Source organism: Diuraphis noxia, unplaced genomic scaffold, assembly GCF_037042655.1.
Source record: "Diuraphis noxia isolate RWA-SAM2 unplaced genomic scaffold, SU_Dnox_SAM2 contig0001, whole genome shotgun sequence".
Taxonomy (NCBI): domain Eukaryota; kingdom Metazoa; phylum Arthropoda; class Insecta; order Hemiptera; family Aphididae; genus Diuraphis; species Diuraphis noxia.
Window position 1 is genome coordinate 45,961,436 of NW_028301711.1, and position 17,809 is coordinate 45,979,244.

The following is a 17,809-nucleotide window of genomic DNA, read 5'->3' on the forward strand; positions in this document are numbered from 1 at the left end:
ATTCATCACTTCGTTCAAAATCTAAAATGCTAAGGAGATGACATTATCAACGTGGTTGATGATCAGTTGTTTTAAAATATAATCACTAAAATTTTCTGCCAAAAGGTAATTAATGAAATTCTTTTTTAAAGTCTTCAAAACTTCAAACCGATCTGTGCCAAGTATCAAGCTACACAGCCCAATTGTCCACATCTATGCTGTATTCTAGACAAACTTAAGTCCAAAATATGTTAAGGGACACTTTCGTGTATGTGTTATGTATATTCGTCAAGAAATTCCATGAAAATTTGCTTAGCTGACAGCAAGATGTGAAACACGAATAAAATAAAATTGCATAAAACTATCAATAGCATGACATGAAATTACATATCTAAAAATACATAAAGAGTTTCTGTTTATGTCAAATCACCAAAACTCTAAACCAAACAATCGAAAATCCTATTCGTTCAAACCTTTTGAAATGTTTTCATGGATATCATATAGGGCTACTCAACAAACGAGAGAGAAGTCATTAGTCAATATACTGTCATAATTATTCTTCAATACACGTCTTCACAGTGTTTTTCAATTGTATTTTCAATTGATTTAATTAAGCGAGTTTCAAAAAAATAGTTTATTTGACCAGCCTTGTGTGTTTCTTGATTTAGTTATTGATATTGTTGTTATTATTTGTTTTACAATGAACTAGGTATATTACAATAAATTATTTATTTAAATCGTAGATATTTTATTTGTATTATATAAAAATAAAAATAAATAATGTAAAAAAAATATGAATTAAAATATCTTGAAATTTTTAAATCATGAATAACAGAACATAGGTGATATATTTGTGAAATATCTACTTACCAAAAAAAAAAAAATTAGATATTTTCATAACAGAAATACATTGCTGTTCAATTTTAAACAATTTATAGGTTGTAGGCTAGTTTGAAAAGGTAATAATTAAAGATAATCTATCTTGTTAGTACAAAACAATTTATGTATATGTATTGTAATTTATTTATAGCAAGTTTATTGCTTTCAGGATACTGACATTTAATGCATATTATTTTAGGTGATACTCTAAGACATATAATAGTCGGTACTTTATAGGTGAAGTGTACACATTCATGTACATATTCATGTACACCTCAAATCTAATTTTCTTAAATTTAGTTTATTAAAGAGATGCTCTCGTAGGGATTTGTCAGATCACGGAAAACGGATATTTTTTTGTGTTTGCATATGGTTGTCATTTATTACAAGAAATAACTTAGATGTAATGTACAAACACAAAACCAAAATATTTTTTTAAATATTTTAATCGTCCATGTATTAATGTTTTATATACTGTGTCTATCAGAAACCTATGTCGTAAGAAATTTTCTCAATAAATGTTTAATAATATCATTATAATATTTTATCTTACCAGCTACACTATGATTGTTTAATATAAATTGTTATCATTTTAGACCCGAATTTTAGATTCTTTCAAAATCACCCAAATTACTATTCTTAACACTGAGCAGTTGCGTGTAAATACATATTATAATGTATATTGTATATTTAAATGTAAATATATATATATATATATATTATTATATTATATTAGATTATTATTATCATATATATATATCGATATAAAATATCATCATATTTAATAAGCTATTTGATTTTAGATAATTTTCTAATAAAATTAATAAGTTTATCGGTTCAATTTTCTATAGTTCTGGTAGTATAAAATGTAAACAATACTAATCAATTAGATGAGTGTGTTTGGTGTGTGAGTGATATTAAACCATTTCCTGGTGGCTCACCAGCCTAATCAAGACCTGTAATGTTATCAACACAGCATAATATTTTCAATATGATGATAATATTTTGTTTTCTGGTACTTAATTATTATTCATAGAATCACACATAGTTATGGCAAATGTTCGACGGTACCTACACTTTAAACTTTATTTTGTATTTAATGGTATTAAGAAATATATTACTAATAATTTTAGTGAACTTAACGCTATAACATTTAAATAATGACACATTGAAATATTCACTCGATTTATTCAATAATATTTATCAATTATATCATAATAATATTATAGGTTAATGGCTATCCTTTAATAGCCTTAAATATTAATGTTTTACTACTAAGTAGGTAGGTAACTATTATTTACACTTTACCTACTTCTATTTTATTTTACTATCCACTAGATATACTTAAACATTAATAATAATAATTTAAAAAAAAAAATAGATATATAATAATAAAAGAAGTAGCAGAATAATAGTTATTACATTAACAACAAAAAGTCTTTAGGTACACATACATAAAAATAATAATAATAATAATAATTTATTATTATGATATTATTAAAAAGATCCATAAATTTAAATAATAATAAAAAAAATACACATATATAACAATCGAAATCGTTTAAAATAAGTATATATTATATAAAATTAAAATTAAAAAACTACAAACGACTCATGAAGAATTTATAATTTAATGAGAAATATGTAGGAGGGGATAAATAGTTTAAAAAAAAAATTAATAAATCCTTAATTCTAATATTTAGACATAATGTATTTATTTTTTATTTTATAGTAGAATATATATGTTTTTATTTTTCTATGGATGACATGTACAATTTAATAAAATATTTTGTCGATATTTACTTAAATTGTATAAATATTTGGGTATAATTTATATTATTTTTTATGCAACTTTCGTGTTAGTGTTTCATATTCACGTTTAATATTATTTTGTAGTTAAAAAAAGGTGTAAATGTTATTCTGTCAGTTTGATTAAATACAGAAAAATGTATCTATAATTATATTGATTAAAATGTAGTTTTTTTTAAATTGCAATTGATTAATAAAATTGCTATATTAGTCTGAAATAGATAGCTATGTGTGTTTTGACATTTATAAGTATTATGAAGTATAATATTCTACTTTAATATAATAGTATAGTTTAATGTTTAATTTAATTATAATAATAACATTCATAGTAATAATGTGTATAATATACTCATAATAATTATATAATTTAACAATTAAAACATCAACACACTAATTATATTTTAAAACTGATTAATTTTAATTTACGAAACTATTGTAACATATAATATTAATGACTTATATAATCGTAACAACTTAAATATCATTTAACATACTCTAATATAAGGTGATACAAAACCCCCTCCAAACATCTCATAGATTTCATTCTTAACCGATATTTTTCAAAAAAATCAATTGATCATAATGTTATTATCATTAAAACAATATTTTCCTTTGATGTACCTACAGTATCTGGGCCATAATATTTTTATCTGAGCGTAATGTGTTTGGACGAATTACCCTTTTATCATCTTAAAAAGCAATGTGTTTGAAGTTAATGTGTTAGGTCTAAGGACAATTTTAATTGTAAACCGACCGGAAATATTGCCCAATATAATATTTTAAAGATTTTTCCAAATATATGTATAACATAATGGCTGTAGATAATGTATTAAAGAGCAAATAATTAACATCAGTTGTGCTTGAAAATTGTTTGTGATGTGAACACGTAATAATATTATAATGTTATTAGTTACAGCCATTAAATAATAAGTAATGTATTGAAATAAATTCAAAAAAAAAAATAATCATAATAATAAAATTAAACATTTCTAATAAAAAGAGATAAGCCTAACTACGGTATTCTATTAAATGTTTTATTGAGTAATTTATTGGAAATATTTAAAAAACCGGAACAAAAAGATGTTTGCTGTATACAATAATAGTTTTTGAGTATTATATATTAAAATGTCTAGAGAAGATCCTATTGTTTTAAAAAATTTTAAAATACATTTTTTTAACATATGATTTTTAATTTTTTTTTTTTAATCATCCGTATTATAAATAATTTTAAAAATAATTTAAATAATATGGTTTACTCAATTAGATTCGTAATTTTTAATTTAAAAAACTGAGTTAACAATCATCCCAGAAGAGTTCACGGACAAGCCCAAGTCTGACGAAATGAGAGGTAAATTGAGTTGATAAAATTTTGCCCAAACACATTACAGACTACAGTATAATTTAATCAAAAGAATATCACTTAAATACATTACAATATTGATTTAAAATTATCCACTCAAACCCATTGCAATTTTCACGAACTTTCCCAAACGCAAACTTCCCATGTTTAATTAATGTATTTTCAATTTATTTATCCAACCATTTCGTCTCACAAAAATTTTCACATCTTATTTAAATATAATATCAAATAATAATATATATGTTATTATAGAAACTACATTTAAAAAAAAAATCAAATATATATTATCAATGCCGGTTGAAGACAACACCTCATTCATACATTTTCCATTACGATCATAGAAAAAAAAAAAAGAGCTCGTATTTAATTCATGAAAATTTGCTGTTTTGGTATTCTGGCGAACATTTACAGTTAAGCTTTTGAATTAATGTGGCAAAATTCAATTTAAGTAGTTGTAGTAGGTACCAGTAAAAAGTCAATTACAGATCATACACTTTATCGCTACGAATTAAACATCCCCTTTATAATATTCATAAGCTTATGTTATTGATGGTCACTCGACGTTCCTACACTTATTTATAAAATAACTAAAACTCTAGTTTTGACTACTGTCATCTATATAACTCTATAATAATACTTATGTGATAATGATGATCATATGTATAGTTTATCCGTGAACAATGTGTGTACTTATTATACTGTTCATGAAGTGCGATTCCTTAAAACTAATTTAATTAATACATAAAACAGTTAGAGGTATAATAATAATATTATTGTGTTCAAAATAATTTTATGTGAAATATATTTTAAAGTATGAAAAATGGCATTCTAAATATGCCATCTACAACCATGGACCTCGATGGTTATATTATGGGAATAATATTAATACATTTACTTAATAATCCAGTTATTAAAATTAGGTTCTAAAAAGTAATAATTTCTGAACCATATCCAATAGATATTATTAGACAGGTACGCAAGTCAAGTAAAAGCACTTTTTTATTAAAAACACGCGGTTTAGATAGTTTTGTATCTTTATGTAATATATTTTAAAAGCAATTAAACATTATTATTTTTTTTTTAAGACTGAAATACCTAAATTCTATATTGAATGACTCGAAGAAAAAGAACAGTTATCACGCATAGGTATAAAATTATAAATTTAAACTGACATATTCTTATGATTACTTAGGATATAATATCTGAGAACATTCACATAGAATTAACTAATAAAATTGATGAAGACAAACATAATATGTTATGTTACCTAATTTTATTCAAGAACATAATTTGTGGATGATTTGGCACGATTTTCTGATATTTATTAGACTTTTTATTTTCAAATAAAAAATTTAATTAACTTGAGAATGTTACATTTTTAAGTAAAGATCTTCTATAGAAATATTGAAATGTACTTACTATCAGAGTGTATTTTTAACAGCATATAAATAAAAATAACTTGTAATCATGTTAGTACGGAGGTCGACTTTCAATATTGTAACACATTGGTTTGACAATGAGAACGTAAATGTATACTAAGACATAGTGATTCTTATTTTTATTAAAAATAATATCACCAATAACGAAAATTTATCCAACTTTTTTAACTAGTTCTACGTATAATTATGTGACTCGCATAATATCATCGCTACACTACAGTAGACATATTATAATCATAACGTAAGTGAACTAAATAATTGCATAGGAAAAACATCATGTCCATTGTTTTTATATGATCGAAAACCATTATTATTGAAGATTTAAATTAGCAAAAATTTGAAAATTATGTTGGGAAATGCATTAGTGATTTAAAACTAATATCTAAAATTTAATTTCTTTGGCAGAAAGAAATTGTGGCTTTTAACACGTAGCTCATGATTTTATCGACTCCATTTAAATATTTGACACTAATTTTTATTCATGCAATCTACTTAGAAATTCAAGCAAATGTTACTTGAAATTGGTATCTCTGTAAATTATCATAGTTTAAAATTAAAATCATTTTTTTTTTTCAATAATGCCCACTATTTTTACAGGATGGATTTTTTAATATTCTAATTTAGATGGTAGGTACGTATTTATTTTTTGAAAATTTATTTTTGAGTTTTTTCCATTATCCGGAACTATGGAATTGATTACACTGATCAGGAATTTTAAATGTATACATTTCGATTGGAAGGTTTATTATTATTCTAAAAGAGATGCTTTTATGTCTTTGGATGATAAATTATTAGTTGCCTATTGTTAACTATTCAATTGCAGTGGTAAAAGCAGTGGCATATTCACTCATTCTCTCCCCCCTCTATTTTTTCGTTTAAAGTAAAAGATTTTAAAACATACAAAGATGAATTTTAAGTAAATTATGTAAATAGTTAAGTTAAAAGATGCAATACCCCTTGTAGATTTTTTGCTAGCCCTGTATTACAATATATTTATGCCACTGCTTCGATTATGGTTGTAGGATTTTAGGGATTTAAACAATGGTGTTAAATGCAAAGTATAGGGTGGTGAAGACGACGAATATGATGACGTTGTAACTGCGTTTGGTGAATCCGTTGTATGAAGAAGTTGAGCCAAGATCACGAGCTTCGGCATCTAAAAAATAAACACATATTTTGTGGTGAGTACGGTGATGCAATTTATATAATACACCTATATATTATATCGTATAATGTGTTAACGATAAAAATACATAGAGCAAACATCATACGGAATATAAATAATTTCATGATGCATTTAATTCGTTTAAACAAATCACTTTGTTACTATCAGTAAAACCCTGATAGAGTGGTTGGAAAATAAAAGAATAAAATACATAATATGATAAAAATATTAAAAATAAGAAATACACACTTGATGTCATTGAAATACCATAGGATGCTTGATATTTTGGATTCGACTCTACTCATGCCAGCCAATGAAAAAAAAAAATAATAAAAATAATAAAAACCATGCAAAAATAAAAAATAAATTAAATAAAAATATATCTTGTATTTGTTTTTGTATAAAAATATTATAGTCTCGTGTTAGAGAAGTAAAATTGTAAGTAATGCTCCCATTCAAATAATTCGGTTATGTCATGAGTTATGTGTTCTTTATCTCTCAGAAACATCGGTGGGCCGCCGTAATAGTGCTCGGCAATTAAACAATTAATACACGTCAAACATTTTTTTTTTTCGTATTTGTGTGGTATTGCATAAAATCAGGCAATTAGTAGTATTTCATGCAAACACGCCATATTATATATTTATATGTATGTATTATTTTTTAAACTACCTAATAAATTAAAAAAAAAAAAAAATACATATTTACAAACGTAGGTAGGTACATTCAAAACGCTTATATAGCATGCAATTGTGTTATCGTAAACTAAAAAAATGGAAGTTTGAATAATTATTAATCTAAGCAAAATTAAATGGAAAATATTATTAGGAAATGTCTAGAAACTTCTGAATAGATATAATAATAATTAGTATAAAGCCTATAATATTATTTGAATAATTATATATTTATTTGTATTTGTACGTAAAATAAAATTATTAAATAAATATTTCAAATTATTTTTAATAATATATGCATACCCTATAGTATTTTCCAAAAATAATATTAAAAACTTTTTGTCGAATATTTTGTGCAAATATCGCTAGTATTTTTACAATCGGTAATCCAATAAAGGGACACGTTCACTATTATTGCGTCGATAATATTATTATATGTTACGACTCTAATTCGAAATACGACGTTTCTATAATATCATAAAATACGTGACGCTAAGCATCCTAGGTCAAAAAACATCAAATGAAAAGTAAAAATATCCTTTCTGTAGTTCTATAATGTAAGATTTTATTTTAGCAAAATGCATCGAAACAATATTATATGAAAAAAAGTTTGAAATTATCTTTTGGCCGCCAACTAAATGTATTCTCTCCTGAAGTGTAGTATTACTCTCTATAGAATTCAGTCACACCACACAATACAGGGCGCTCTGGTGGTTAATATTTACACACACCCTTATTGCAATTCTATACACATAGAGTACGCAAGATGGATGTTTGAAAAATAGCAAAATATTTTTTGCGTAGATAAGCCCACGGCGGTGAACACTTTTTTAAACATGTCAACTAGGTACTTCGACAATATTTCCATCTAAATCTTAATACTTTATAACAAATTTTGTAACTTAATCGCGTGATCTCGCACCTATGTGGAACTATAGGTAAGGTAATAAGATAGATGGTGTATATAATTTGTACACGATGTATATTATTAATTTTAAAAAAAAAGTTATAATAAATATTATCTATTACAATCACATTAAACCATCAACTTGTTAGAGGAAAATATAAATTGATATTTTGTTTAAGCTTATAAGTAGTCACGATTGTGTACGTATGTAATGTCATATTAAACGGTTGATGTCAGAATAATAATTACGTTCTATATAATATACAAATATTATTAGGTACATGAACTTGTATTTTTTACGTACTTGTACTTACGGTTGAACTGTTCACTATTGTATTAAATATGGTGAACAATGAACAATGGTGATGTTTTTCTGTTTCGTTTGATTTTTTTTGTTTTAGATAAAATAAAGGGAGGTTCGTATTGTTATTAAAAAACGAAGTATGTTCTTACCAATTTCTGGTGTGGCGGAGGTGACGAATTTGAATACATCGGACATCGGGGTCCAGCCGAATCGGTTTTTGGCCATTACTTTGGCTTCATATTCAGAAGCGGTGTCCAATCCACGGATGTTGTATGACATGCGGTGAGTGAATTGTTCGCTGGGAACGGCTGGAAGGATCACATCATTCCATTCGTTCCGCATGCTGTTGTAGCCGTAAATCGGACTGCCGTATCCCTCGTTGTCCTGAGAAAGCATTAAATTATAACATATTTGTTATAATATGCCGGTGAATATTATGATAATATGGAAATAATAATACTATTATCACGCTAAACGATTTCGATTTCGAATAATTGTATAATACTTAATAGTCGACGAGTCGACTAATCACACAACTAAGTACTATAATAATTATTGAATAGTTTCTTCAATCAAGCCAGCCAAGCCCTCTTATTTAACCCTAACTATATCTAATCTATTTTGCTTATTATAAATATTATATTTTATACAGATCGTACAAATTAAAATAAATATGACAAAAAGAAAAAGAAAGTTGTTTATTTTAATATTGTTTCACGTACGTTACGAGTAGGGGGCTTCTTTGGCCACTGGTATTGAGTTCGCGTGTCGGCTGGGGACTCGTCGGGAAGTGGAACTTTCCTGTAGAACAGTTTGAACTCTTCGATGGGAGTGTAGCTGTCCACCGACCAAGATATGTTGTAATTGTTCTGGTGTCGTCCATTTTTGTTGCTGTTTATCTTCACAGGATTTGGTTTTCCTATATAGACACCAAAACACACATAATGTTATTTTAGAGTAGACATTTAGCAAAAAAAAATATGTATATATAAACTGAAGACAATAGTTATACATATCTTACTTAATATTTTCTATTAGTTCGCATCTAAGCACATATTTAGATAATAAAAATAAAACAAATGTGTTATATCTATTGATTATTTGTATTCACCTGAAAGTTCGACGTAAGCTCTGCTCTTTCCTACGACATTGTCGGCCACACAGCTGTAATTTCCAAAATCACTGGCCTGCACTTTTCTCACTATAAGGGTATGTCTGCTTCCTCTAACTTCAGTTATGCGACGTTCGTTCGTGTCTAACTTCAATGTGTCTCTATACCAAGACACCTGTAAAAAACCGTACTCAATTAAACGTTGATATTTCAACTAGTCGCGACTAAATATCAAAAATCTTAATATTTTAATATTTTTTTTTCAATTTAACCTTGGAGGTACCTAATACAGTAAGTTTTTCAAAATCCAAATATTGTTATTGATACCTACCAATGATTGACTTACATCATACAATCACATTTTATCGTACGCATTTATTGTAATAAATATTTTAAAATGTATTATTAATAATATTATTACTAAAATAAAGCTCGTAATAAAAAATAATGAGAATTTAATGTTACGTAAATAATCACGAAAATTAATCTATATTTAAAAAGTGTATGGTCCATCCACACACGTTATACATGACGTGCAGAATATATTACATTTAAAATATATACATTTTCGACCATGACAAACAAATTTTCTTCCCACAATCCATAAGCTACAAAAAAAAAGGGTAAAGATGGTTTTTCTTCCTAAACAAACACTTATAAATGACTTGAAAACCACAGGTTAACCACTAGGTTTACTACACGTCTGCAGTCAGCTTTTTGACACAATTTATACAGTAATTAAAATTTTATATACAATCCTTTGTTATTTTTTTCTCATTTCATTTATACTTCAGATATAAAAGGTCAAACAAACATTCAAAAATCACATCATGGTCCATGTTAGCAAACCACTTCCAATCGTAAGTTCAAATACAATCATCCACCTTTCTTCATTTTCGAGAGAAACGTGTAATAGCTATTCTATTTGAATTTTCATTTAATATAAATTTATGGTTGTTTAACATATTATTTAAAATATTTATATAATAAGTTCCTATACTACAGCCATCTATAATTATGATATTGAGTCCAATACATTAACTATACCTACAATAAATTGAAATTCAGTTGAACTCGATTGTAAAATACTACAAATTAATAACGTACTAAATATGTTCTCCGTTTGAGATTTATTCATTTGATAAGCATTTACCTTGATCTCACTTTCAATTCCAATATTATATTCATTTGTTAAACAAACTATTAAAAGATGTTAGCATTTGAATATCAAATGATAATCGAAGCTCCACCGTATAATATATGCTGTTTGTAAAGTTGATGTGTCAATAAGTTTCAGTGCCTTTGTCTCTCTAAAACGAGGCTTCTCGTAATCGTGGCTGATACACTTTATTTATTTTATACATTTTACAATTACAAGATTACTACTACCTACCTCTAAAGGTTAATTATTTGAAGCATAAACGTACATTTAACGATATTAAAACTAATCATAGAAGTAACATAGATCATACCAAAGTATACATATTGATAATCAATTTAGATCCCATATATACATCCCTCAACCCCTTTGGAAAGAGTAAAAAAAGTAAATAACTATAAACATTATAATTATATCATTCATAAAAAAAAATTAATTAAAATATATATATAGTAATATATATACGCATATAATAAATCATATCACAAAATATATATTTGCGAAATATAATAATATTAATTTGGTTACTTGAACACCGCAGGTTGTGCATATTGGAGGTTCTTCCCTGGAAATTAAAAAACTGTGGGAGATTTTTGTGTGTCCTATTCTCAGTCTGGTTATTATTACTTCGAATTTTCTTTGGATTTCGAAGGGAAATGTCCAATTGTCCGTGTTATGTTTTATGTGGTTTAATTTTGTGTAATAAGATGTCCACTTTTGATGCCATCTTTAAACACATCCTCACCGATTGCCGAACATATCTCAGTACCCGTACAAGCTTCATCCTACCCGAATCATCACTTTCAGAAATATTGAACAACAATCCTCAATCCATTACCAACATCATACAATTCATCACAGCCGCCAATCTTCTTACCAAAATTTAGTTTAATTTAGATATAGATACAATTCATGTAATTTTTTTCCCCCTTTATATTAATAATTGCTCACGTTAAACTCAATGGCCCATGTTGCCGAGGGTATTCATTAATAAAAAAAAAAAAAAATATTAATTTGATACCTTTGAAAGCCATCACCATAAAATTACTCAATACAGAAAATCGCCAATCGTCAGGTTTCCCGTCGTTTTCTGACATAATATTCGACGTCCGACCTTTCCGAGTACACATACCCGTATTTAACACTTTATTATTATTGAAAATTAAAAGAAATATACTTCGTGATTCACACACAACAAATAATACCGGAATTATTTATTTTTGCTGCTCCTCGCCTCTACCATTACCATATTATTTTCTGTATCTAAGTAAAACTAGAAGATAATTTCCAGAATATGTATTAATATTATGTTTTATGTATATATGTGTGTGTGTGTGAGTTTGAATGAATATTATATACCTAATATAAAATATACTATGCAGTTATTTTGTTGCCATAATTAATGTTCATAAGATAAACTATAAACTGTCGTTTTTTCTCTGGTCTTTTTTGTTCGAGAGAAAGTTTCCCGTGTATACGGTGACAAACAGTGACAAATACTCGATGCGTGGTGATTTTCAACGACAAAATTTGTAATTTACAGGTGGCCGGAAGGGACCAATTTACAATTTTCGAAAGTGAAGACGTACGGAAAACGGCTGTGTGCAACAATGAACGGCCGAGCAGAACTACTACGGCCGAGCACCGGCCTGTCAACACGCTGAATCCCCCTGAGATATGTTGCAGTTAGTTGTTCGTTCGCTCTCTAATTGTCCTGTGAGTTTCATCAAAGTTTTCGACTTACGAGTTATAATACAAAGTAAAAAGTAGGTTCGTTTAACAGCAATAATATTAAAGGTGTACCATTAATAAAAATATACAATGACGGTAAGCTGGTAGTTTGTATGTCCAAGTCGTACACTGTATAGGAATAAATGCTTCTAAAAATTTATACTTCGATTTGTATTCAAATGTTTAAATTAAAATTTATGATAAATATTGGACTAAGCCTCTAATGGTTTTACTCGAAAAATATCTGTGCTCGACAAATTAGTAATACAATAATATATCAATATGCGCATGTCTGTAAATTTGTTGTTGACTGCATACTATTTTAGATAACACTAGCTGAACCCGTGCACTTCGTAGCCCGTTAAAAATTCTATATCTTATATGGTTCATACTGTGTGTTAAATTAATTTCATGTGATGATGCTTGCAGTATATTTTTATACATAATGATAGATAGTGGTTCAAATATATTATAATCTTACAGCGATATTCAATTTCGTATATCATTATGTAATTTTTTTCATTTTATCAATATAATTTTGACAATCTAAATATTAAATTGAATAATATTTAGGCATATCACTTTCTAACATAACCTATCTTCTGCCCATATTTCTAATAAAATTATGTACCAAATTTTGTCACAATCGGTCCAGCTGTTTAAGAATGTATATAGGACAAACAGATATCAATATATATATACAGCTATCTATCTATCTAGCTTTATATCTATATCTATGATGTCTGTTTATCCTTTATGCTTTACAATATATGCATAATTTATACATGTTTCCAATAATCACGCTTAGATAAATACTGCAATTATAATTATATCAAATGTCATAGCATTCGGTCCTCCAATTGGAATTGGAATGTATAAAGAATAAACAGACAGAAATCTATTTTTATTTACTTTATTTCCATATGAATTTCCCATTAAACATACTAACGCTTGTGATTTATTAATTAGATTAATTTAATTAATTAATTAAATAGAAGACTTTTAATTATTCTTTACTTGAATTAGGCAACGGTGTAGATAAAAGTATTACAGCCCTAATGTGATACAATTTAAAACAGTTTTAAACCAAATTGGTCTTATTTATGATCATTAAATTCTAATTGGTAAAATAAAAAAATTATAATTTAAATGGTTACCATTGATTACAAAAAAATATTATTATTATTATTATATAATTATTATTTAGCTTATTTTTTGATGGACAAACGTAGACGACGCCACTGAAATTCTATCACCACCTCATCATGTTCCTCTAACTCGGTAACTTTCTTAAATTTTTCATTTATATGATCCTTCTTTTGACAATTACGAACTCGACAAAAAAAAGAATGAGCGAAATCAGTACAGCCGTTCTCAATTGATGAATTGTTAAACATTTTTGGACTCATTTATATTTTTATATATATATATATATATATAAATATATTATATTACTGGAGCTGTAAGATTTGTAAGGTCAGATATATATAAATAGGAAGCATAACGTCCAAAATATCTTTAGTTAATAATATTATGTTGTTGTAGTAAGTATGCAAAAAGCTGTAGTTAAGTATAATTGTGGATATTATGAGCTTTGTATTAAAAAAAAATACTTTGTACGCCATAAGCTGTTGGAATGGTGATACACACAACACATATTTTGTATTAGTTACATAACCACAGAAATATATTAACACCTAAAGGATTTGAATAATCAAACCGGATAAGCAGTTTAATTATCAACTGAATAGCCCTTTTACGACAATATTAATATCGAGTGTTTATACATCGACTAAAGTTAGTTTCAATTATTGTCCATAATGTTGTGTATTTGTGTGTCTGGCTGACAGATTTGTTGTACCCCACTCACAGACTTAGAACTTGTTTTTATACATATATCACGATGTTTGTTTTGACAATTCTGGCATGGTTACCACTTATATATGTTATAATCATCTACGAGTATCAACACGTCTCCCGCTTTAACTTTAGAACTAAGAGAATTCTATTTGAATGACCATTAGAATTACTAATTGTACGTTTAGAGTAATTAAATCAATATAATATGTTTTATATTTTATACCTTACGTTTTAGTGGAGTACACAAATAAATTATTATTTTTATTTATTCAACAATAGGTATAATTAAATATTAATACATACAAGTTATAAATTAATGACGTATTAAGCAAGCCGGTGAGAATCTTAATTGCTATACGAGTATACAGAAATATGCTAATTTATTTGTGTAGGTACAATATATCTTACACTTATGAAGATAACATTTTAAAAATTTGTATTTTACCGATTTTTATAGTTCTTACGAAAATTGAATCAATATTTCACTGCAGTATTAATAAATATGAAAGTTTCAATTTAAATCTTTAAACTAAATTATTAAACTTTGAGCTCTGAAATAAATAAGTGCAGGTAAACTAAAAAAGAAACCGATAAAAGCACTCGGTGATAAAATAAAATCTGAGATTTTAAGATTTTGTTCCAATATTATAAGCATAAATGTATAATATTTACCTCGGCGTGCGGTTCAGCGTTGACTATGCAAACTAGCAGTGCTTCGTTTCCTTCACCAGAATGAACCCATACGCGTTCAACTTCAATTTCCGGAGGATCTAAAAATCAGACGTGATTAATTTTGATGTATTTTTAATGAACAGTTCACTAAATTATTTAGTTTACTAAACATTGATTTTTGAAGTTACAATCAAGGACAGTGTACACACTTCAGAATAAATTTCAACAGATATTAGTATTTGTATGCACATCTTAACATTTACCCAAGTAATGCTAATATCAGCTGTCTTAAAAATTAAATTTTGTTCTACAATAATTTGAATTCACTGTTGTTTTTTGTTTTTTTTATATATTCATAGTTTTATAAACTATTTTCATAGCACAAGTGTCATCAAAAGTTGTCAGCTTATAATTCGATTTATTAAACAATAGAACTATAAGATTAAGTATATACTTATCTTTAATTGAGGACTATTTCAAAACAGAGACACTTCGGAATGAGGATTTGTAATAGTATTCTTTTATAAACCAAACAATAATAATGTGTGTATTTGTGTGAGTTGGAAAATAAAAGATAACAAAATAAAGAACCCTATCCCTTAGTGCTCTACATACAGACCGTTCGAAATGTACAAATACTTTTACGGTAAAGGTGAAGTTTTTTGATTTACTAGTAATAATAAATTATAATACAAATTTTATCGTCTCATATCGATGTATTATTATTTTTATTTATGATCATAAAGTAATTAAAAATGAATTGGGATCGGCCACTGTAGACTGTTCCTTTATACTATGCTAATATCATAATTGATGTAAATTACATTATATTTTTTCTTATTCTAAAGTAGGTTGAATTTGCACACACGCATGGTGAAGAAATACTATTTTATTCATAATTTTCACATCTACACATTTTTAATGATAAAAAATTATATACGAGTTAAAACTAGAGTTGATGATACTCAATAAATGATCGCGTGGTTACAAAATATGTATGCGTCATTATTTAGATATACACGATGAGAGAAATTCTCACAAGAGTGGAATGTGCTCAACCCTTATCATGTGCTTAGACAATGGTAATTTAATATAAGAGAATAAGTATATTCAATAGTCTGCAACTAATGAAAAACAAATTAAATCTATAATATTAATAAAATTTCTGTGTGTATAAACTTACTATAACCTATCAACGTATCATTATTCACGTTTAGTATGTTTTGTATATTTATCGGGCTTAAGTCGAGTACTTGATTCATTTTGTTGGTGCAAAATGTGAATTTTCAATAAATAATAATACACATATTTGAACGTATGCCCCACGTATTTATATTATTTTAATTTATCGGTTGTAATGTTATTATTTTTTTTTTCATCAGTATGGCAACAAAAGCGGTAGGTACTTCGAAGTTTGAGTGCATTATTTGCACTCCCCTTATTAGTAATTATACTTATAATAGTTACCAATCAAATGATTTGTTAAATCATAATTAAAAAGTAGGTACCTATATAAATTATAAATACCTACTAATTTTATTTAATGAAAATAAAATAATAACACTTAGTTTGTTGATTAATATTTTTTTTTTTTTATCTTGAATAAAAGTAACTATATTATTTAATTGATTTTTCTTCTTAAAACTTTTAAGCTTTTTAAGTTATTTTTATTTTTGAGGGCGACCAATATTAAAGTGTTGACATTTTTTTTGTCTTTATAGTTATACAGATTGATTAAATAATTAAATGATGCGTCCAGTTCCATCATAACATTACGCATTGTATGATTCGCAATAAAATAGGTACCTCCTATATTATATTGTGCTCATGGTTTTTTTTTTTAAATATTATTTCGAGTAATTCAGAGTTACATGTTATTTTACTAATAAGTTATATAAGTATATAAATATAAGTCGTATTAATATTTTTTGAAAACGTTAAGTATAATTATTATACTCACATAGAATGTTAACTGTAATAGTTTGTTCAGCAGGTTGTCCAACATCGTTATAAGCTGTACATATGTACAATCCAGCGTCGTGACGTGTGGCCGATTGAATTATGTATGTATCGCCAGTTGCATTTCTCTCACCATTTGGAAGTACGTTATTCTAAAGTGTTTAAACGAACATTAATGGATTACAATGAGTATTTAGTAAAATATGAGAGAAATTATACAAGGATTCTCAATGACTGTTCAAATGGATCCACACCACTAAAAAAAACAGTTTTACAACAATTGCACGGTAGATATTTCTAAGTTCTGTAAAATTAACGAAATTGTATAAATAATGTTTTTCGAATCAATTGGAGTGTCATTTTGTTTATGATTTAATCTCAATATCACCGTTTTTATTTGTTATGAAATTCGCCCAAAATTATTGAGATGAATTTAAAATAATTATTCTTGAACGGTGCTTATTATTACTAAAATCTTTTTAAACATTTTGATTTATATTGTGTTCTATTTGTACCATACTACTATGCTTTTGTCGTTTTACATATATACGTATTAGAATTATAGTAAACTAACACGGTTTATAAATAATGCTTGTTACTTTAAACCGTCGATTTATTTTAAGTGTGTGTCTAGATTATAGACTATTTTGGAGAGAAATAACATTTTTGATTCATACGGAATAGTCATTTTTTATTTAGAACTGGAATTTTTTTAAACTCAAATTTCTATAATAAAAATTACAATATTAAAGATTGGTTACTAAATCTAATAAGATATTTCATAAAATATGTTTTGCCTAA

General features: G+C 26.6%; 1 protein-coding gene across 2 annotated transcripts in view; it reads right to left on the minus strand.

Annotated features, from left to right (window-relative positions):
• Nucleotides 1–2,026: 2,026 nt before the first annotated feature.
• The window catches only part of LOC107168934 (neurotrimin-like), a 189,302-nt gene continuing 173,519 nt past the window's right edge, over nucleotides 2,027–17,809 (minus strand). Inside the window, exons 5-11 of one of the 2 annotated variants that reach the window (XM_089215652.1) lie at nucleotides 17,010–17,160; nucleotides 15,050–15,147; nucleotides 9,628–9,802; nucleotides 9,239–9,435; nucleotides 8,666–8,900; nucleotides 6,881–6,928; nucleotides 2,027–6,622 (exon numbers count right to left, since the gene is read on the minus strand). In XM_089215652.1, coding sequence (XP_089071778.1) covers nucleotides 6,501–6,622; nucleotides 6,881–6,928; nucleotides 8,666–8,900; nucleotides 9,239–9,435; nucleotides 9,628–9,802; nucleotides 15,050–15,147; nucleotides 17,010–17,160 — 1,026 coding nt within the window. In that variant the 3' untranslated portion in view covers nucleotides 2,027–6,500. The remainder of the gene's footprint in view (nucleotides 6,623–6,880; nucleotides 6,929–8,665; nucleotides 8,901–9,238; nucleotides 9,436–9,627; nucleotides 9,803–15,049; nucleotides 15,148–17,009; nucleotides 17,161–17,809) is intronic. The other variant, XM_089215653.1, reaches the window with a different exon arrangement.